General features: G+C 44.3%; 1 protein-coding gene across 1 annotated transcript in view; it reads right to left on the bottom strand.

Annotated features, from left to right (window-relative positions):
• The window catches only part of CCDC88C (coiled-coil domain containing 88C), a 103685-nt gene extending 84560 nt beyond the window's left edge, over positions 1-19125 (bottom strand). Inside the window, exons 1-3 of the mRNA XM_075151255.1 lie at positions 18634-19125; positions 18411-18511; positions 9909-10017 (exon numbers count right to left, since the gene is read on the bottom strand). Of these exons, the coding sequence (XP_075007356.1) occupies positions 9909-10017; positions 18411-18511; positions 18634-18693 (270 nt within the window). The 5' untranslated portion in view covers positions 18694-19125. The remainder of the gene's footprint in view (positions 1-9908; positions 10018-18410; positions 18512-18633) is intronic.
• Positions 19126-24145: the final 5020 nt, after the last annotated feature.

Raw genomic sequence — 24145 nt, 5'->3', positions numbered from 1 at the left:
TAGAAGGGTTCTGGGTTTTTTGTTTGTTTTTTTAAAAAGTGAAGCATGCTTTACTTCTAAGGGAACTACTTCTCAGGACTGATTCTGTTTCTTTGGAACCTGCATCCTGAGAAATGAGCCTTTTAACATACATAGTAATTCTGCATTTAATATCAAAACCTAAACAGAGATTCACCTCCTTCCAGTTCCTAGCGGTAAATGCTTATCCCTCCTGTGGGACTCCAGCCACTTAGCTTTACTGTAACACAGCTGCTCCAAAATAAACCAGGCATTAACAGTACCACCCTCCCCTTTTCTTCTAACACACACTGCATGCCAAACAGGTCTTTCTGCAATACAAATTTCCTGCTGCACTCCCTTACAAATACCTTTCCAGTGGATATATTACAAATGGGATCACCATGTAAAAAAAAAAAAAAAAACCAAACCAAAACTCTTTAAAGTGCCATAGGGAACTTATCTTTCTTCTTTTGCTTCTCAACCTTACAGCAAACAAGTTAGATGTTTTTGAAATAAGTTCTTTAACATCAGGTACATAAAGATAATTTTTTCTAGAGGAAGAACACCACCTATTGTAGTTTAAAAGTTTTAAAAATATTAATAACCCACTAAAATAATTCTCACAGGACAGGAAGATATTTAAATGGAATTCATACAATATTTTTCCTTTGTGCAAAGACAAGTCTTTTCTACCACCCCCTAAAGGAGCAGATGTCTATCACTGTTATCTTGATCACCTAACAGGTGCTAACAATGTCATTCTAAGTCTAAAAAACATTAAATAAACATCTAGAGACTTTTAGTAATGCCAATTACGAAAGAGAACAGACAGTGACAGCTCCACAGGGACCATTTCAGTCTGCTGGGCAGATTTTTATTTATGCTTTTTTACTGGCCATGAGGACCCAGCAAAATTTAAACACTTAACTCCCCTTCAACTCTATCTCTTAATCATAATGGGAAACAGGGGAGGCACCAGCTTACACACAGCTTATATTCAAACAGCCCCTCTAAACAGCTGTAAAAAGTCATTCAGCTTACTTAAAGTACAGTGCACACACACAGTAATTTGCTGCTTTACTTGCTCTTTAGAGTTTGCTTTTTTTAAATCCTTCCTTTTAAAAACCAATATATTTGCAAATGGGAGATGTATGCATGCATCAGCGAGTGACAGCATTTCAATTTCTGTGCTTTCATGAGCAGGTGCCTTCCCTAATTTGTGCTGATGTGAAGTCCATACACCATGTAAAGTAAGAAATAAACCCTTTCCTGTGGTTTGTCTTAGCAAAGAAACTAGCACACTAAAACTTCCTCCTGTCGCCAGGTCTGTTGCCTCCTCAGGTCCAGAGACTGGCTCGGAAGGGTAAATCCCATCATTCTTAACCATGGTAGGTGACTCCACAAACTCCACACCCGTTTCTTGGCCCAAGAGCATTCACATTTGCCACAAGTACTGGAGGTCAACATAAGCTCAGCAGATCTTGACAACGCAAACCACATTTTGTTTTCAGCAGTAAATACAATTTGTATAGGATGCTCTATCCAAGATCTCCCACACATTTCTGAAACTGATAATCACGCTTACAAAAGGACAGATAAGCATTGCTTTTAAAAGAAATCCCAAATATCCACCTCAGATGAAAACACACTGTGGAAGTATTGCTTACAGTCATTAAAAAAGCAGTGTACTGAAAGGTGAGAGTTCGTTACAGACCTTTGTAACAAAAGCTAATTACAAAGCTATTGGAGCGGAAAGCCTAGCCCAGCGGAGTTAGAGGCACAAAGAGACACCTTTGCTCACTCCACACCACAGGGTCACAGACGTCACTGGAGCTGACAGGAACAAGCCTCGACACCAAACTTAACCCAGAGTCAGAGCTGTGGACTGAATCCAGTATGCCACAGTATAGCATGTGACAATATCCTCAGTAAAAGCCACACTGGATTAAACAATGTTTTCACAGACAGAACATGCAAATAAAATAAGAAAATAAATCACCTTCATTTGCTACCTGCCATTAAAAAGCAGAAGTAATTTGCTTTGGGAACTGCTATGCAATTAGGGGGTTTGTTTTGCAATCATACTTTATACATTTATGGAATTCATCTTCTAGTCTCTTAAAACTTTTAATGAAAAGAACTAAGTGACATGGAGAGAAACACAAACAATAAAGCAATCTTTAACTTTCATTTATTATCTTTTAGCGAAAATAAATCTCAAAGCTATTTTCAGTTGTAAGTGGCATGCAGGCTATTTTCTAACTTACCCAAAATTGGTAGGCTCTACAAAACTCAGTTCCCTCCTTCACGAAGTTCCAGCTGACAAAAATGGGACATTTGCCTGAAATCTAGGCAGCAGGACTGAACATGGCTGTCTGGTTAGACTGTCTGAACAGTGACTTAGGCTTTAAACTTAATATCCAAAAATATATGTAGTAGAGGACTAAAATACTGAAATACCCTGTGGTCTTAGCATTGGTAATCACAGCAATAGTCTAGGAGATTAACATTAGGCCTCGGCTTTCATTAAGAAAAGCCACACACTCACATTACCCTTTTTTAAGCTATATAAACAACACAGTGGATGCGCTCTGTAATTCAGACATACCAAGAATTGTTTTCAATTAACATGTCACAGGTTAAGTAAATACTGCTCTGTGGGAACCAAACAGCTATTCCATACTGTAAAATTTTTACAGGTCACCTCCATATTTTAGGATACTGCTCCTCTCTTTTCTTGGCTCAGTTTCTTCATTTGTCTGCACAATGAATTCACACCCCTCTAGGTTATTAAGCAGAACAAAGACAGGACTACACAGATACATGCCAGCCTATTCTGCCGTTTCCCATATTCTAGCTCCAGGAAATTACAGGCAATAAAATAGTTTAAAAGCCCACCTATTCTCTTCCATCTGTTTGAGGTCACTATTTCATTCTGTATTAAAATGCATGTGGAGCCTCAGGGGAAAAAATATGTCTCTCTAAGCTTAGTCCTCCATTAAACGTCCAGACATAATTCAATGTATCAGCTGAAATGCATCCTAGAATCACAGCCAGTAATCTCAACCAGGTGTCCAACACCATGCTGCTAGCCACCTGAAACAGTAGCTCTCACCAACCTGAGAACACTTTTCAAACTGACCTCTGCAGAAACTTATTTCAACTCTGGGGCAGAAAGGTTTGTTTTGTCTAGTTCTGGAAATGAGCAAGACAATTCTCACTAAAAAAGCATCAGATAGTCTGGCTGGTAGTGATGAGTCAACTGCCTCCGCCTCTTTCTCACTGAAATACTGGTAACAGGACCTATACAAAACGATCATGATCTTTTGTGATTCTTCTTATGTTCGTTTCACTTGCAGCACAGTGGTACCACTACTTTCAGGTGAAGGACTAAATCAGAGACTAACATCACTGGTTCAGCATTTCCCAGAATGTCTGTGCCAAGGCCAGTCATGCCCTTGACCTGCACCCACCACTGCAACTGAATGTCTTCACAATACCAGTCTTACATGCAACTTTCATGTCTCATGATCATGCTACTGCAGAACAGAAAACATAACTCAAAACATTTTTGTCACTGCAGAACCAAGAAGGCCTCGTTAAGCTAAGTACTGCATGAAGACATATATAGAGTCTGTGCCTGTAGCAAGTTTAAACTAACTAGAAGAGTCAAGAATCGGAGCGGAAACAAATGCAGAGCTAATAAGGTCCTACTCCAGGTTGTGTCAGTGGCACAATCCCCTGAGTCCTAGCCCACTGCCTTACTGAAAACACAGAGCATCTCTACATCAGCACCTTAGTACTAACTTATTTATTGTAGACTTGTGAAAAACACAGGCTCAGTGGCTGCTCACCACTGTTTCTTTGTGCAGCTGTAACTTAAGGCCATGCGTGCTACCTTTGGTAGGTACAACAATACAATTGCCAATGCAGAAACAAGTCAGGAAACTGTATGCATATAGCCTGCTCAACTGTACAGAAAAGGGAGAGAACATACACTTAAGGATGCATGAGAACAGCAAAGTATTTGAATTAGAAAGAGCTTATCTGTTGAAGGTTCTGATATCTTGCTCTTGAGAAAGCTGACATTCTCGGTTAATAATATTGGAATTTAAAGCTCAAGATGAGGCAAGGCTCCTCCCTAAGCCAAGTTGCTAAATTAAGATTTCTAGGGAACAGGAATCAAAGGAAACCAGTCACCCAGGCATATTGCAGTTTAACACACCAAATGGACAAGGCTAGCAAAAGAGAGTTTAGTTTTATCTAATTCAGTAGGCCATCGTGGGTACAAACTCTTCCCCTCAGAACAGACGAGTACTTTTTGACTTCAGGGTGTGTGCATTTATGTGCATTTCTAGCATTTTGGTGTTTACTTTGCTAAGGATTGGATTACTAGCCCACCAGAACTAGCCTGCCTAGTAGGGAAAGATTTCAACTCACAAAAGAGGACATTGCTACTTCCAGAACTTTAATTATAGCTTGAGAACAGTTGCCAGTTCATAACTTGTGCCCAAATCTGGAGCTCCAAGTCTGAATTCCTCTTTGCAGTCCAGTCAAGAGCTCTAAACCTGACTCAACGCTTCAACTACAGAAGAGAGAGAAGAGAGAACCAGCTTTTACTCCAGCCTGAAGATGAAACGGTCTCTCTTTTCCAGAGGTTAGAAACACAGCCCCAGCACCAAAGCACTCACAGCAACAGCCAAACTCAGAGGCAGCAAACTCCCTTTAACATGCCTGATAAAAACTCTGCTGCTTGTACTTGTTTTACACAAATACAGAGCAGCCCAAGTAAAAGCAGGACACAGGTCTGAAGGAACATGCCTTAAAAGTAAGGCATCCTTGCTCACCATTACCTCTGAGCCCAGCTAAGTGAGTTTAGGTGGGGAGAATAGGATTTGTGGTGATATAGTCTCTAAAAATTCAGCGAATGGTTTCATCTTTACTCCCCCACAGCCTCACTTTAATGGAAATGCTAAGGGTTATGAGTTTCTTATTGAAGCTGCATGAGCCTGTCTCTCAGTACGATTTTTTTTTTTTTTTAAAATTAAGAGGTATTTCCAACCTACTTAGAAACATGAAGCAATCTGCTAGGTATTTAGTGGCCACAACTGCAGGGAATACAGGCAACAAAAATACAGCCATGACCACATTGCAGCATTTCTTCCAACAGCATTTCTCATCCACATACTGCAGATGTGGCCACAATACCCGTGCAGGGACTAGCCAAGGATGATCACATTCTTTTTTTTCTTCTTCTCTCCATCAACCTCAATTTTTTCATGTGAATGGTAGGAACTTTTTGCTTGAGAGTGCAGTATATACCGTTGGAGTGATTACTGGCATTTTTGAAGGTTAGGAAACTAGCTGACATCAAAAACAGATCCTTTCATAAATTTAATTTTTTATAAACTGGTATCAAAATGATTTTTAGTTCCTTAGAAAAACCCTAAACCCAAAGATTGACACATGAGCAGAGGAAGCACATCAAAGCCACTTCAAGCTTCCCCTGCCAGCCTGCCTTAGGCCTCTTCCAAAACTCTATAGGTCTGAGCATGTTCTCCAAGTGTTGCAGACATCAAGGCAGCTGTTCTTACACGGACACTTCAAATACCAGCACCTACAAGATTTAAATATTCTCTACAGCATGGCAAAGGGACAGGCCAACACTCCTCAGTTTTTCTAGCTTGCTTCTTCCATCATCAGAAGTGACAGAACCAGCAATAATAATAGCTCTTGCACAGGTTGTTGCAGCTTAAGAGTTTTTTGTTCCTTTTTTTTTGTTGGGTTTTTTTTGTTTTTTTAAACATAGCCAACAAGCTCTGCCAGAAACAGGGATAGTGCCACACCACTATGAAGACAGTTGCCACAGCTGGGATTAATCACCATTTGGAAAAGAAGCACAAGGCCCCAGGGAATTAAGGCCACACCACCTCACTGTCAACAAGGGTCAAGAGTGGTTATTTCATTGAAGCCAAACATCATTCAGTCTTGCAGTACTGCAGTACCTGAACTATTTTCAAGCCAATTTAATTGGGCCTGCACCAGTGAGAAGTGGATGAGTATCTCTCCTCCAATACACTCAGTTCTCTATGGACCCCTTTAATCAACATCCTCACTGCAGTTACAGACAGTAACCTGTAATTCTCTGTACTAAACTATTGTCTACAAAACAATTTTGAATTCCAGTTTCAAGACAGCCAGGCGTCCAAATTCAGTCAGAGCAAGCAGACACACATAAAACTCACACTATGAGCAATGAACATGTTCTGCCGTGCTCGGCCCTTTTCCAAGATATGGCACCAATTCCAGAAGTTTTATGACCAGCCATTTCTCCAGTGAACCAGTGCTGTAACAGTTGTTAAATGCAATTAATGACAGATTCTCTTCAATGCTCATGAAATCCCACAGCAAAATGAGTCATTTGCCTGGTTTCAAAAGAGGGGCCTCTCAAGCCAATAACAGACCTGCGAAGGTGCGACTGCTCAGAGAGCAGGAAATGCAGAGAGATTGCCTGCTACCACCAGTAACAAATATTACATATCCAATTAAAAAAAAACAAAACACCAAAGCCTGCAGCAACCAATGTTGACTCCCATTTTAAGAGTCTTGACACTATGTCGTTCCTAGTAGCCATCAGCAATCCAGTTTTATGCAGCTGAAAGTTGTGAGAAAGCAACTCTTCGGAAAGTTCTTGATGAACAAATTCAGTTAGCAAACTTCTAAAAATGAGCGGTTACTTGAATTGGAAAAAAGGCTTCTTCATTGCATTTGCCCCTCCCAAGTTATGCCTGCTGAAGCATAGATAGGAACTGATCTTTATGGCTTAAATCAAAGCCAAATTCCACCAATAACCTGGTTTGTTCATAGTCATTCCCAGCACAGACCCTCAGCCTAACAGATCAGGAAAGCCCCAACACGGTGGAGAATACCTGGATTCATGCTTCTAGATTAGACCTGTCCTGGTTTTCTGAAGTAATATTATCTGTATTAATGAGAATTTTGCTTTAACAAAGAGACTAGCTATACAAATATACAAGAAATCTGATATTAGATACAGATATACTAGACAATTATACGATCCAAAATGTCAACTAGCTTCTGAATATCAGAGTTAATTTTAGTAGCCACTTACATCACCTTCCTCAGATACAGTTTATAGTACCATGAATTCACATCATATTCTTGATCGCTCCTGCCCAGTGCAGAGAGGGGCAAGTATTCTTTCGCACCTACCGAAGTCCTTCAATAAAGCATGAGGTGGTATTTTCCTCATTCTAGGAGATCTGGTCTACCAAATCCAGTAACTAAGCTGTAAATTTGACTTGGGTCCATTAAGTGAAAGGGAATGTAAAACGTCAAGGCCAACACTGTATTTTTAGAGCTTTTGTTTCTCCTGAGGAAGCAGCAAATTTGTGTTCCTATTGTTTGTCAGGAACCTTTCCCTCCCACTTCCAGCCTGCAACCAAATTTGATCATATGGTTTTCGTCAGTAAGACACTACCCTCATTTTAACTTAAGCTAATGTATTAATACTACTTCATCAAACAATGCCCACAACTTCAACCTATTTTAAAAAATCCCTAACATTCAGGAGAGAAGAGGCCTAACAATATTTAATATATTCCAAAGCATCCTTTTGGTTGCATGTTGAAAAAAAACTAGTAAAAGCCACTTATATCAGCTCCTAAAACACAAGAAACCCTCCAAATACCTAACAGAGACATTAGTACAGACACGATGTTACACTCAGCATCAATCACCACAGAGCTCGGTTACAGCATAGATGGCCTTAACTCCTCCCAGACTATGGAGAATTGAAGGCTGCACACCACCACATGAAAGGGAATCTCACATTAGCATCGAGACCTTGGGTTTGTCCTGAAGATGTGATTGTGACAGGGACAAATAAGTTTCTTATATAATGTTATCATCACAAAAAAAATGTGATTTTATTTTAAACTTTGTTGTAATTACAAATTTTCAGGGCCAAATGCAAAGAATGATCAGCTCTCACAACTGCTTTGTTTACATACAGTATATATTCTCCAGGCAGCAAGATTCATAGTACTTAATTTCTGGACTACCACAGGAACATCACTGTTATGCCTGCTACTGCAAGCCTCAACTACTGTTTCCCATTGAAAACTCTGCGTCTTAACCTATTTTAGTTGTTGCTAGCTTTATTGGATTATGATTACACAGCTCAACAGCAAGGTCAACAAGACATCAAGCAATGTATCACATTATTCTGAATCACTTTTCTTTTTTCCTGAATCTGATCTCTCTTCAGATACTTTTAAAAGAGGTTAGATTATCAGCTCCAAGACAAAGAACTCGCATGAATAAAAAGCTTTAGAGTTTCAACACCTGAAGGACCAGACTCTCAGACTGTAAATCTTGTGGGAGTGAGGAGAGAGGGAGAAAGACTAGTCCTATCCCTGTCCTTAAACATGGTCCTTTTTCCTTGTAGACTCCATATACATTTACATCGTTCAGTGGGTAACAGAGAAACACACACACACAAAAAAAAACCACCTCCTCAAGCCTCTAGTTATGACCAAGTGGAATTTCCCCTTAGAAATCACAAGTCTCAGGAATGGCATCACATTGCATCAGCATCTCCAGCTCTCAATTGAGACACAGGTCGGCTCTCTTAAAAAAGACATGGTACCCTCCTACATCATCTGAAACACACTTCATTTTTCTAGCAGGCCACTGGAACTTGCACGGATGAGTCATCCGCCCCATCTGACTTCTGAAAAAGTCCCTCTCTCTTTTAGGCTTCCCTAAACAAGTCCAGAAGCAGAGTAGTGGCAATTACACGGAACAGCAGTAGGCAAGCTCTGGAAGAGAACCACATCAAAAGCTCTGACTGTAACATCTCTTCTGTGTTTTGAAGAAAAAGCCCATAGAAAGTCTCTTCTATATGCACAGAAAAGATGAGCACACTGACTTTAGTTGTTTTGTCCATTATATGATTGAGACGCATACGCAGAGGAGCATTTTGACAGTCCTCAGTAGTTTCAGCCTGGTCTATACCGCACAGCACTCAAACCTGGCAAAAGACGTGTAAAAGGAAACAGTAGAACAGTTATCCTCTCACTAAGGAGTCTAAATATACACAACACTGCATATACAGAAATTCTATTTAGAGTAACTGAATTCACTCCTATGGCTTTCCAGCAGCATACAACACGTACCTAAATCTGAAGAGTGCTCAGCTGTCACCACCTTGATTTTAGAGGAGCACTATTACAGCAGAGGAACACTGACGGTCAGTTCAAGGATGTTGCCTAACAAGTGCACTACTTGTAAGAATTTGCAGTCATTCCTGCACTTAAGTCTCTTAGAGAAGGAGTTCAGAACGAACAACTGCTTTAACACATAAAAACAGGTACACAGCACAAGAAGTCTACCTTCAAGATAAGCACAAATTTATTTTTTGTAATTAACAGGATATCAATTTGAGGTTTATATTCTATGATGAAAAACATTTCTTCATAAGGATTTATTTGCTAGCGGCCCCTTCAAGAGAAGATTACCTGTTTTAAACAAGTTTTATACCCAAAAACATTATTCCAATTTCAGCAAACCCCTTCATGTACACACCCCACAACCCCATCACAGCCTTTTTACTACATCTCCAAGTGCTGTATCTCCAAGTGCTGTCACAGCCTTCGAGCACAATTTCTTCTTTAAAAAAAGAGGGGGGCAGGGAAGCAGCCTCTGGCCACAAGGGATAGAGAAGGTAGCCGTATTGTTGTTTCATAAGGAAAGCATGGCTGAAAGTACTTTTACACAAACACAATTTCCTCTCCATTTTCTGTAGCAAGCTTCTTTTTGAGCCACCAGCCCCCGCACTAGCTGAAACATTACAGCAATCAATGAGCAGAGAGCAGAAATCTCACCTGATAGTAAGTCTTAATGTTTCTGACTAAGATGGTCAGGTTTTGAACCCGAAGATAGGTGTCATTATTTACGTGCTTGTTGACACGTTGGTTGGTTGGTCGAGGGTCTCTATTAAAAGAGGAAAAAGAAAATAAAGATATTACTAGCTTACTCGGTGCTAAGACTTAGCATCTCAATAATGCACCATTAGGAAAACCCTTAAAAATTTACCCATTAAATGCACTGACATAATTATACAGGATACATATACATTAATTCATGACAGAACAAGCTCATTACCTTTGCACCTATGCATAACTTGGAAATCTTCCTGCACGCCACAAAGTAACCTACTTTAGGTTAACCCACACAGCAATTCAGGGCAGCTTCCCTCCTTATTTATATTTCCCTGAAGCAAAGAGCATATTTAGTTTGTGCACACTAGATCAAAGCAGTCTCTGATAATAACGGGTTTATCTTATTCAAATAATGGGAAGCCTACGAAAGACTACCATGCCTTCCTTGGCTTTGCAGTTTTATGACAAGATCAATGATCACTGTGCAAACTGCAAAACCCAGATGAATTATACACTGAAGTGAAGGGAAAAAGGAGCACTGCACTTTTATTATACCCTTATCACCTACCTAGATCTCTCTCATATACCCACTGTGTCACAAAAAACAGTTCTACTGGGCTCCAATTCTGCTGGGCTTCAAGATACGAACAAAATATAAACATAGGTAGAGATATAAGCAAGACAGGAAAAAAGTTGGTGGAAAGATTTTAGGGAAAGAAGCCTAGAGTTTTTGTTTGATTTTAAAAAAAGCAAGTCAAAATTGTACCTGAAGCAATTTTATTTCTAAAATAAAAAATACAATACAGGGAAAAAGCTGCAAATAATTTAATATGAATGTGCACCTTCAGATTTTTTGTATACACCCTAACATGTTGCAAAAAAAGGAACCTGAAAACCTTTACCGGCCAATAGCATAGATCAAAGCCTTGCGTTTCCCCTCCAGTAAAGACTCTTATCAGCAAACTCCTACGCAATCCAAACACCTGCCTGCCAGTGCTCTGCTTTGGCTGTTAATTAAGCCATTCTCAACTCTTCCAGGGCCAAATATTGAACTCAGGCGTTGACAAGCAAGCAAAAGACAAACTGATCCAGCATTTATTTTTAAAATATATCTGCCAAAGTTTACATAAGTATGTCAAAGAGCTTCTTCTTTCTTTTTTTTTTTTTTTAAATGCACAACCATCTCAAAGCATCTCTCTAGTGAAAGCAGTGCTATGTGTATAAATATGACAGAACACACAGATATTCCAAAGATGAGAGAAAACTGCCTTGGCAGCAGGTAACATCAGACATAGCATACATGTACCAGGGTTCAAGCAAACTGAAGTATAGATGACCAAAACTGCTACTGACGTAAACTAGCAAGACCCTACACAGCCTTTACAGCAGCAAAGGATTTTGTATATTAATTGGCACTGTAATGAATTATGAAAAAAAGAGAACAGAGGCAAATTTTTAAAGTCAAATCTGTAATAAGAATTCCATTTACTGATACTTAGAACAGGAGTGCAGAAGCCATACGCATACACAGTTTGACAGTACGGGTCTTCAGCAACACAGCGAGTTGGAGAAGTATAAATGGCACCTGGGTGAAGTATAAATGGCACCTTGCTTTCAGTACTCTCTGAGCAGGTGCGGGATCTTGAAGGAAGCTGAATGCTTAGCCTTTTTAGATGAGGTCACAACAACAAACCAGGAAGCTAAAAGGGAAGAAATGTAAAGAGAAGCTGGCCAAAAAGAAGGATCAGCCTACAGTTCTCATTTCCACGTGAAAGCTCATGTAGGCAGCACGCTGCCATGCCACTGTCTGGCAGTGACCCAGGTCTACAGCCGGGAAGAGAAAGCTTTGACTGTATAGCGGAGCAATACTCCACAGTCCTTCCCAAAACTGCACAAAACGGGGCAAAAATCCACAAAACGCACCCACCCGCCACAGCAAGGAGAGGCAATTTCTTCAACAGTTGTAGGCAGCGTAACTGCAGGACTTGGATGAGGTTTTCAAAAGCACGTAAGACACAGAACAACTCCTCCTTCCAAGACAAGACCTGCTTATCTTTTGGCACAGTGGAGCTAGTCATCTGTTACAAGAACATATGCATTGGCAGGACCAGGCCCTCAGAAGCAATTCTGGAGCTTTTATCTTATCATCTTCATTAAGGGTAATTGGTTGCCCCGAGAACCCTTAATGCCACTGACCTCAGGGTCCTCTTAACCTGGAGCCAAGCCGCAGCACACAGTGTCGCTGGCAGTCCTGCCTCTTCCTCCTCAGAGACAAGGAAGTTAAAAGCTTTTCTGAAAACAGAATGTAGTACAAAAAAATGACGGTTTGGATTCCTGAATATGCTGTGCAACCAACTTCATGCAGCACCTCAGCTCACTTCAGAGAGGACCCTTTGCACAAGATGTGAAAGGCCAGCACAGCCTACACTTCTAACTACCACAGGGCTTATTGTCTCCACAGGGAAAACTAAATAATTCCTTCTCAACAAGCAATATCCCATTTCTTCTTCATTTGTTACCACATTTTTTTCTTAATCCTGGATCAGATGCTTGAGTATTGACTACAGCTGTCCTAGCTCCACAGCCGAGAAGCTGGAGGAGCTGCAGAAAGTTGCTCTTCGAGGCAGTGGGAGGTTCCCAAACAAAGACAGATTTATTCTCTTCCATTTACTGGGCAAGCTCAGTTTTATCCAGTTGAACTGGCAAAACATCTTTTGACCTAATAAGCAAGGAGATGAACGCTTACAAGAATCAAGCGTTCGAGGCATGTGTTTATTCAGAAAGAACGTATTTGATGCATTTTTCAAACATTTTCTGCATCAGACCTCCTGCCTAGAATACCCATGGCGCGTTATGTGAGGTCAGCTGGACCCCTCCTGCTGCTGCTGCCTCCCCACGTCACTCACCCGGCTCCCAAGACATCTCGGGGGATGTGGAAGGGGTGAGATGGAGGAGCCGGGAGAGGCAGCAAACGGGCCTCCTGCTGCAGAAGCAGACCCAGACCCCCCTGCTGCCTCCCCCCAGGGGCGCAGAGAGCGGCCCCGAGGCGGGCAGGCCTCGCCGCAGGGGAACGGGGTGGCAGGGGAACGGGGCAACACCCCGAGGCTGAGCAGGCCTGAGGTCACCCGCGCTCAGGAAAGGAGCGAGCTGCCAGAAAACCCACAGCCACGAGCGCTTACCGATCTCAAGAGAAGTGAAAGAAAAAGGCTAAAAACCTAGAGAGATCGAGGTACTCAAGACACTACAACCCGAACAGATCTACAGTGGGGAAAAGCAGGAAGGGGAAGCAGAGTCCTCACGGAAAAAAAGCACCCAAGTAAAATTACACCCTAAGAGGCAAATTCTGTGTTTAGAGACCTTGCTACCCTAAAGAAAACAGAGCTGTTGATGCCACACTCTGCACATTATAGCACCTGTTTGGTTGGTGAAACTTGTTTATGAAGAATTTTACAGAAAGAAACTCTTTCCAAGAATCATATTGAAAATTAAGAAGAGTTTTTTTGCAACACTAACCAGGTAACCCAAACAAATTCCTGTCTGAATGTATCTGAAAAATCCCTGAACACAACCTCAATGAGATGCTTTTTCAGTCCTTTGATGTTTAGTCCCTTACACACAAATATAATGGAAACTACAATTCTCTCTTTTTTAAGAACCACCTACTCCTCAAGATCAAAGAAGTTATCTAAATAAGACTGAGGCAGCGTGACTAAGGAAGGTACTTTGCAAACCAGTAAAACACACCCAAGCCAAATAAACGGAAGGAAAGTCTCAAACCTCATTATATACCCAAACATTTTAAAGAAGTCCTCCGGTTTGTACACCTTCATGACTTTTTACAGGAGCACCGAGGAAAGGAAGGGCCAGGAGACAGAGGCCAAGTGACGAGTTCAGCAGGCGTGGGGCCGGCAGCACAAGTGCCTGAAGATGCAACCCCTTAAGCCACCAATTAATAAAATAAAAGTAATAGAAAAATTTCATTTTTAAAATTCAAAATTGCAATCCCATTTGAGCAATTTCTGACAAGTAATTTTGATGAGTAAGGGGGAAGCCCACAAGCCGGGCCCAAGGGTTATGAGACGCCAGAAGGAACCGTCTGTGCCCGGCATGCCCAGCATCCTGCTGCACTTCGCTCGGCAGGTAACTCACTAACTGAAAACAGACCACTCTTGGACCAGTCTAACTCTCCTATCATCCAACTTCTTCCTCTATTATCAAGTGGGATAATGCCACTAAGACTGGCAGGGTCTCTAAATTGCCTGGGAAATGGCAGAAAAATGCACCTCTAAATGAGATTTTAAATTAAACGGATGCATATCTTTAATCTTCCGGTATTCACGCCATTTGCTACAAACCACAAGAAGCAGGCACTCACAAAGTGGCTGTTCCTGTCACATGGTCTAAATTAAGGACGACAGATTGACAGTACCACAAACCACGACAGCTGCGATTGAAATGGACACACCTATTACTGTGCCTTTTTATTATGCAGTTTTAATGTAAGTAGTTTTATCAGCTGTATTCCTAATATACACTCCTGTTTGCTAAATGTTTTAACAGAAAAGCAGAGTCTACTATCAATTAGAAGAATTAGAATAAGTCAATATGGAAACACTTATGTGCCTGCATGTGTAAACCCCCACACCATTTCCCAAATAAAACTTTCTATAAGAAGTTAAACAGGGCAAATAGTTGCTTATGCTTGTAGGTATTATGCCACAGCTGCAACTGTAACACTGAAGGCAGTCTATGCAGTGTGGCCACGTGCTAGCTTCAGACCAGGAAGTGACACACAACCATCTGAAAAAAGTTCTTTAAAATTTGTCCACAGAGAAGCTCATTAACCTGATACACATAAATCCACCAGAAACACAGAAGCTCAGGACATGGCAGTTCCACTTTGAAGATTAACAAACATTTCTGTATGCAGAGTATTCAGCCAATACTGCAAGTCTGCAAAAATCAATGTGTCCTGATGATCAGGTTGGGGTATACACTTGGACACAACACAGGAAGACGAAACCACTCATTTACAGCAAAATGACTTGAATAAATGTTTGTCTTGTACCAAATGCTGCTGTCTGTCTCTTCCTATTAGATTTAACTCGTTAAGCAGCTAGGTACCACTACTGAGAACTAAGCAATCCCCAACTCTCTTTTAGAAAGGGTCTTGCTTTGTTAGGGATCACCAGTGAGCAAAGGGATCACCAGCAAAGCCCAACAGCTGGTTACCTACCAACCATGTTGTGGCCAGAATCTGCCTAAGCCCAAGCTGGGTTCCCTTCCTCCACCCTTGCGCCGTGGCTACATTCGGTGTGCCTGAGCAAACTACATTTTATTCAGGGCTAGCATTCCTGAGGGCAGTTCGTTTCTGAAGAGGACGGAGCAAAGGCACAGCCCTATTTTCACCTCCTGTCACACTGCGAGCAGGGACCTGGCAGGCAGGAAAAGCGATAGATGTCATATATCTCTTTGGCGACACAGCTGCCTTGCTGGTATGAACCCAGCACCTAAAAAAACGTTGACACCACAACATCAAGCAGTCAGGATCTTCTCCACCCACTCTAAGTTGCCAGACAGCATTTGGGCAAAATCCAACCTATTACAACAGAAACTAGAGGCTGACTGAATGCCTCAAACAGCTAAAGCCTTACTTTCACTCAGCAACCTCCACTCAACAGGTATATCTGGATTTCTTCATAGATCCACTTGTCTTTTTGGCCATGGATTAAACTTAAAATCTGCTTAGCTGCAGGACAAAAATGTTTTGTTTTTAATAATGAAATTCCCAAGAATTTGGCTCTTGAAGTCTTCACTAAAAGAAACCTGTTGACCTGCAGCAGAGTACTGCACCACACCTGGTCTTTAGATGCAAGCAAGACGGTTATTTGTGTTCCAGTAAACAGGCAAGCTGGATATTTAACCTAAAAAGCTAAAAGCGAAATAAGACAGGAGTGAGGAGACAGCTATCCACGTCAGGAGCCCAGCTCTTTCACTCGCTATCCCCTGCTCTCTGCATGTGTGTGCATGCATGCATCTGTGCTTTCAGGCAATCAATGCTATCACAGCATGGTGTATCAAATTCTAGTAGATTTATCAAAGGCCCTCATTAACACAATTTCAGCAGCAAGAGATCTCAAGCCAAGCACTGAAAGTCATCTTCAGGGACGAGGACTTGAAAAACTGATGAGCAAGCATTTTAAAAAACACATTTATTTTTCTATTCTGAAAGCTTTGTGGGGCAGAAACATGCCTTGCAAGGCTTTCCTGATTTACAGGCAAGCAGTAATTGCATTGCAATTTCTAAAGGTTAAGTCAGGAAACAGTGAAGGTCATAGTCAGCACCTCTCCTGAGCGCCTTGCTGGCTTGGGATACATAAATACAACTGCGATCTTTCCCAAGTTAAACAGCCTTGGGCTCTCGGTAGAAAGCTCTTGGTTTCAAGATCCTTAAACACCATTAGAAGCACTGCCAAAGCTCCCTAAAAAGGGGAAAAAAGCCCTGATTGTGTATAATGGGACAGTTTCCTACTCCACACTGCTTGTGCTTCCCCCACTTACACTTTCTGCGACATTGCTGGTTTTTTTGAAAAAACAAACTTGTTTTGCTGACTGCTTAAGGCAAGTAAACATGCCAGAGCATTTCTCACAAACGCATGATATCCGACAAAATGCCAACTAGTGTCACTGCACTCAGTCAGCCTATAGACTTATCTTCCTTATTTCAGTGAGATCTTACCGTTCACTCCTTGTCCCCAGAGCATTGTAAGTTGCTGCATAGATTTTAACAATTTAACAATTTTATGTCTCCTTAGACATATTTCAATGGCCAAAATATTTAAGTTTGCATACACCACCCAATAAAGCACTTCTAAAATACATCACTCACAAGAATGCCACAGTCATTCAGAAGCCACATAACTTCATCCCATTTAATAACAAAATTCAAGAGCGACGAAGTTAATTTTTCTTGTTTTGATATAACAAGATTCTTTCACATATTAGATAACAGTGATGTTTAGTTAGTTAAACCTGCAGCAGACTCAACTGCTGCTGTTCCTTGATAGTTTGGTTGGTCATCTCCGTGCCAAAAACAATGGTCATAAATCAAAATCCAATTTCCCACATCTTGGAAAACTACAAGTCTGGATCTGAACGCTCATACTCAAGGCTCTAATTTGCAGAAAGTTCTCTCTTTAAAGTGTAATTACTCCTTGAGAAATGCTGGAAATTATGTCTTCTCTTTGCATCAGGTTTCCATCCCAGCTAACATTTTACACCACTAGTTTGTTATCCCCAAGTGGGCTGATTGATCTGCATTCTGGTCTGAATCATGAATCTCCACCAGCTTCACTAAGTTCCAGTTCACAATTTCCACTTAGTAACGTCAAAGGGGAAGAAAATTTGATTACCTTTTCAGGTGGAGCAGCCAGGTACCAGAAGATAACAAAACTTGCCAACTTGAGTGAGTGGGGCATGGGTTGTCAGACTTTTTTTAAGTTACTTTTCAAGAATTTCAATTGAAAATGAAAAATTCATATTAGAATCTAAGTGCTTGGACTTGGCCTAACATTGCAAATCATTGGTCAAGCTTCAATTGATTTCATTCCCTTAAAAGAGCGCAGTGCCAAAATTGAGTGATTTCCAAAGTCTCCTGCCCTGAAAGTCAAATATTTCTCCCTACAAACTCTTTATCAGACACATTTCAGAATATTTAAAAGCAAATACAGACATGATAGAAAACAGTCAGAATCTGCATGCAGCAGACCAGCAACAGGAAAGGATGTGGTTAAAAAATGTGCAAGTTCTATCAACAATTCACTTCAATGTTACAGTATTTTCAGTGTTTGCGCTTTTAACTTACATAAGTTTCCTCAAGACATATCCTTACAGTGCTGCCCAAAAGATATATCACTGAAGTTTTCTTTTTGCCAAATTATGTATTTAATATCAAAGTGTAGAGAATTTCAGACGAAATCTTCCCAGTAAAGCTTCATATGATAAAGTACTCTCATCTCCTTATTTGTCCTGCCACATATCTCCCCCTAAAGCATATATGAACAACTAAGAAAAAGTAACTGTCTGGGAAAAAAACAAAAAAGCAAAAAACATGTACCCCCAAAAAAACCCTAGAAAAATATTAAAGCAGATCTTATAGAACTGGATGAGTTTGGGTTTTTCCCCCTCTTGTTTTTGTTAATTTCAAATAGCAACCAAGAGGAAAAAACGCCAAGCCGGTGCTTTCGCCCCACGCCCAGTCCTTCCAGCCCGTCCGCTGCGAAAGCTTCCCGACCAAAGCCGTAAAGGCGCTGCCGGACCACAGAGCGACAGACCGCACTTGAAGCGGCGACCTCTCTCTCGGCAGCCCCGATGCCGCTCGCGGGCGAGGAGCCGAGGCGCTCAGCGCGGGGCCACCCCCCACCGCTCCCTCGGGAGCCCACTCACATCTGCAGCATGATTTTGTTCAGGACGACGCCATCCACCAGGTCCATGTAGACGCCGAGGTTGTCCTCGTCCCCGCTCCCCAGAGCCCCGAAGGTTTTCACCTGCCGGGAGGAAGGACAGCGGGGTTGGGGGGATGTGGCCCCCAGCCGCCCCCGCGCTGGGCCGGGGTCGCCCCGCCGGCAGCCTCCCCGCTCCCCGCTCCCTTCTCCCCCCCTGCGCTCACCCAGGTCACCAAGGGGCTCTGCAGGAAGAGCTCCAGGAGCTCGGAGACGGTCACGTCCATGTCGCCGGGGCCCGGCTGGTGGCGGCGGGAGGCTGCGGGAGCGGGGCCGGCTCACTCGGGAAACAAAGGCGCGGAGCCCATGGTCCGCCGCCCCGCTGCCCGCCGGGCGCTGCCTACAGGGGAAACAATGCCCGGCTCATCGCTCCCCCGCCCCCGCGCCGGGGGGAGACGTGGGGCCGCTCGCCGCCGCTACGGTCCCTCCTCCCGGCAGCAACAGGCCGGTCTGCCCCCGCCGAGCTCGCCCCGCAGCCGCAGGAGGGGCTGCCCGGGTAGGTCCGAGCCGCGCCGGGAGAAGGGGGCGACGGGGGACAGCCACCCGCAGCGAACTCCCCCAAGGCCAGGACCAAAGGCACGAAGCTCCCGCGGGCCGGCTCCGAGAGGCGGCGCGGCCCCTCACCCCGCTCCGGCCGCCACCGCGGCGCTACCTGTGGCGGGGCGCGCCCTTGCCCCGGCAATTAGACACGGGCCGCGGCAGCGCCGTGACGGGCACGGCCCGCCGCGAATGAGAGGCGCGGAGAGGGTCAGCGCCGGCCAATGGGCGGCGCCCCTGGGCGGCCGCGGGGGAGGGGGCGGGCGGGGGCGGGACGCGATGCGAAGCCGGGGCAAGCTGCCGGGGGTTTCCCTGGTGCGCGCTGCCCGTCCTAGCCTCGCCCGCCCGTAGCGCCCTCGTGAGCGGCCGCCCCGTCCCCGCCCGCCCCCTCCCGCGGCAACGGCGTTCCGCGGCCGAAAGTTTGCCGGGGGGCGCCGGCGGCGTTTGTCCGCTTGTCTGCGCCCGGCCCCGGCGGGGCAGAGGCGGGAGGCCGGAGGTAGGGGCGGCCCCGCTGCCCCCCGCGGCTGCCCCTCGTCCCCCGGTTTGAACCGGGGTGAGGCGGCGCCCCGCGGCGAGGTCAGCCCGCGTCGTGGGCGGCTTTGGGAGCGTGCCGAGGGCGGTTATACCTGCGCACCCGCCCGGGCCCTGCTCGGACCTGCAAGGCACGGTGCCCTCCTCTGCTGGGAAACGATACCAGTGCAGGACGCTTACGCGCGGTTTTAAGGTTTCTGCTTTAAAAAGTATGAAGCTGCCCGTAAAGTACTTCAGCAGGCAAGAACAGCTTTTTTAGGGATGCTTCAAAACGCGCGGCTTCAAAACCCCTTACTGCAGCACAAAAACCTAAAAAGGAAAACTTGGAGAAAAACGAGAGGCATGACCTGTTGCGCGCACGTTTGAAATAAAATGCAACAAGGCGCAAATGACGTTGTTGGCCGCCGCTTTCCAAATGCGCAACAGCGTTACAGATGTTGTTGTGGGCTAATGCTGCCGAGATTTACGGGGAAGCTCTTTGCAGCGGGGCGCCGTTTGTCCGGGCTGGTGCGGCTCCGAGCGCGGCCGGTGCGCGGTTAATGACCCGCCGTGCTGCCGGGGCGCGGAGCTGCCATTGAACAGCCCTGCCGCCACGGACGGGAATTATTTCCTGCGGGGGCAGATTTTATTCTATCTTTAGTTAAAAAAAAAAGAATCCCAAGTAATCTGGATGATTACTGCTTTATTTATCACAGTCTGAGATTTTGAGGAAATCTAATTTAGTCATGAAGTTGAACCATTACACGCATGGTGCTACATGGCGAGGTTTGGTTTTGCTGGGATTCGCGTTTGATAGTTTGCTCTGTTTTTCACAGATGCAATCTTTTATCTTTTATCTCCGGTATTTATCAGCCTCGCATCAGCCGCTTCTTAATGCGTTTTGCCTATTTCTTGTTTGATCACAATAAACTCGCAAAATGTAATTGGGATCTTACACGGTCAGGCAAACCGTATCTGAAATTCTGTTTATTATTAACCACTTAATCTTCCATACGTATTTCTGAAAAGGGAGGTGGGTATATGTGTGTGTGCGTATCGGCTGAGGCAGGGACATCTGTTGTTTTGCCTGAAGCACCTGAGCAGTTTGTAAGCAATCTATTACTAAATGATAGACACTCGTGTGCGTTGTAGTGGCTTCTGTCCCGCTGCAGGTCGGGTTTGATGATTTGCTCCATGAGGATCCTCGCTTCAGGCAGCCCCGCACGTACCGAGGTCCCCGCACTCTTCGGTAGCACCAGTCACCAACACAGCAGCGAGGTCAGACTTTGTGTTTGCTCCCGACAGACTTTACACGGAAACTTGCCGCCATGCAGGGGAGTACCGCGCCAACCCCGGCTACCACCTCCCTCCCTGCCCGCCGCGGCAGGGCCCGGCCCACCGGGGGAGGGGGCACCTCCCGGCCCGCACCGCCCGCGCTGGCGGGGCGCCGCCCTGGGTCACCCCGCGGGGGGACATCTGGGTCCTCGTTAAAGAAATCAAGAGTAGCCCAAGCCTGGGGCTTCGGATTTGCAATTGGGTGGATCCCAGCATTACACGGGAACGGCCCTAAATTAGCTGGTGAACGTGCTATTTAAGGCACGCGATTTATTTTTGATCCCCAAACCTGTGTGTAGACCAAGGAATGATAACTGCTGGTGGCTAGCCGGGCCTGGCCCGTGTGAGCTGCCACTTGTATACAAGCCAGTATAGCTGTTCCGCCCCAAGTTTCTTGAGCGGATGTACCAGGAGGGTACAAATAGTTAAATTAACCCTTTATTGTGTGAGTCACGTAGTCTAAGCGTTTCTGAACCTGGAAAGAAGGAAAATTTGCAAGGAAATCACCTGTTGTAGTTGGAAGGAGAAATAGGTATGCGTTTGAGTGTGGCAGCTCCTGCTCAGGTGTGGAGAGAAAAAGAATGGTTCATAATTTCTCAACGCTTCAGAGAGATGGACTGCTATTCTTCCTGAAGCCTTGTGATCTGTTTTGTGAACAGATTTCATGAAATAAAATTTTAAAGCTGTTACTGCAGTACTTAAAACAGAGGGCAGGTGTGTTAATGAATAGAATCAAAAGAAAGCCAACGTAATAATATTTGAAAAAATTATAGTCCCTTTCAGAGAAGACAGAATACAAATGCAAGAAAAGTACACTTTTCACAACTTGGATGAGACTCGTTTGTAGGAGTACGCCTCTACAAACTTCTGAAATGAAGCACCACCTGCATGGTCTGATTGGGGTGTTGCCAGCAGCGAGATGATTGAAAGGGAGGGCGCATCATAGAGCACAGCTATAATCCCAGACTTCTTATCCAGGAAATCTTCCCGGGGATGCCATTAGGTGCCAAACGCTCACACGTTATTCAAGGGTACTGGGTGTGTTACAGAGAATCCGTGGCCTCTAGCAGTAGCATAGCGGGTGCTGGAGATGCAGCCCCAGTAGCGGGGCTGGGGCGGGCGCTGGGGGAGGGGCTGGGGCTGGGGCTGGGCCTGGGGAAGGGGAAGGAGAAGGGGCAGGGGTGGCCGCCGCCGTGGCCGCGGCGGGCGGGCGCCAGGCGCCCTCTGGCGGTGGCGGCCGGTGGCGCGTGCCGCGCCGGCCGGGGCGCCGGAGCGGAGGCCGAGGGCGGGAGCGGGGGGCTGCGGCTGCGTTCTCACCTCTGCTGCCGAAAGCAAAACATTTTTCTTGTTTTGAAAAGCGGTACCACCGATGTAGTATGTAAAATATCGGTAAACTCCTTCAACACGTGTGACAAGGGGGAATCGAAGTGCTGCGAGGGTCTACAGCCCACAGCCGAGGCGCCAAGAGCTGAAAGACCGAGAGGCACCGAGAAACGCGGGACTGTGACTCTTTTAAGGTCCCCGAGTCTAACGGCTCTCTTGAGCCGCAAGCTTCCAGCTGGCCACGCAAGAGCGCTATGTGTTGGCAAAGCCCCGCTGACCTACCTGAAGAGGAACAAGACCAGCCTTGCCCTGGAGTCCTGCGAAGTCCAGCCTCGGGTACACCGTGCAGGACTCGAGGGGGTCAGGCTGCCTGCCTTGTGCAAAAAACATACCCTGGCTATTAGACCCCCAGGCTGCATATGTTGGGTTTTTTCTCCTTGGTAATTCTGTGTCATACCTGTGAGCCCCAGCTAGGTGTGTACTGCTTCTCTTTATGTTCTCTCCAAAATGTGACTTAGCATTTATAGTATGAGCACTTCTGTTTACCCACCTTGTGTTTCACCAAAGATGTAGCTTGTAAAACCTCACCTACCTACTAGCGGTCAAGTTCTTGTTTTTAGTGGTACGTGAAACTGCCACCTTCACACGGCAGACAAAATAAAATAAATGCCTGTGAATATATCCAAGAAAGTTCAGATCCAGATGTGTGCATACAATTGCATTTGGAAATCATGCCTCTTACAGTAAAGAAATGATGAAATTTGTAGTATTTAATTTTAATGTGGTTTGCAACAACTTACTTTCTGTTCATACCATTTGCACAGTCAGTTTTTAACTAAAAACATAATTATTGAAGGAGTAAGAAGCACCAAAACAACGATTTAAAACACATACAAAGGTACAAGCAACTAAAGACACCAGGATGTTTAATGCCTCTGTTATCATGTGTATTTCTAAAGCACTCTTCACAGCCACAAAGCACTCGACTCTCAGCAACACAGACCACAGAAGGAAATTTCTAAGCTCAAGCATTTCCAAATGTTCCTTTAGGCTGACTGTAAATGGCATGATTCACCTCCCTCAGACTGTCCCCTAGCAACGATTACAACCATCAACAAAGCTCCACCATTCATCTCCTGTCTGAAGTGTAAGTTGCTGAGGGATGGGAATAACAGAATTCACGAGGTTACAATACAAGAGTTAAACTCATGGTAATCAGGAAAGGGCTGCTTCTCCTTTGCTTGGGACTGTCGTTAAGCAGCTTTCTTGTAAATATGACTCTACTGTTCATCAACCAACTTCTCAGCTATGAAGCAAGTTTACTTTAAATATTAGACTCTGGAGCCGTAACTCGAGAGTAACTCCTGGCACCATAAACAACGGGTGCCAGGAAAAAAAGAAGGTGTCAGAACATAGCTTTGCTCCTCGCAGTATCCGATTCTGAAATGCTGTTTTCAATATCATTCATTTTGTTTGAACAAAGGTGGTAAAGAAACTGTTAGAGAAATTTGAATGAAAATAAAAAGAAACAAAACTATATGTGCTACCAAAACACAAACAAAAACCCAGAAGTATTTGCTTATGTGCCTTAGATCAATCTGAATGCAGGGGCGAATGCTGGTGATTTACAGAGTCTCTGTGGCCGGTATCTGAAAGAAAAAACTCAGAGAGAAACTCCCAGAAAACGCAGCATTAACCTTTGATACAGGGTGGGATGTTCATTCAGTGCTGAAACTTAAGCCAGCTGCATAGGCTCCTGATGAGATTAACATCATACAGAACCTAAAATACAAGGAGAGCAAGCTTGGGCAGAATATCTTATAAACATCTGAGTCTGTAGAAAATAAATAGAGTCGAATACACGAGGCAAATAATAAAGTTAATACTGAGCAAAAGACATGGGGAGAAGATGAAGGGGCAGCAGTGGTTTATGGCTCTTTGCATGAACTTGAAAGCAAGGGAGGAGTACTCGCA

The sequence above is a fragment of the Calonectris borealis genome, chromosome 5, assembly GCF_964195595.1.
Source record: "Calonectris borealis chromosome 5, bCalBor7.hap1.2, whole genome shotgun sequence".
NCBI lineage: Eukaryota > Metazoa > Chordata > Aves > Procellariiformes > Procellariidae > Calonectris > Calonectris borealis.
This window is presented reverse-complemented; position numbering and strand designations above follow the sequence as displayed.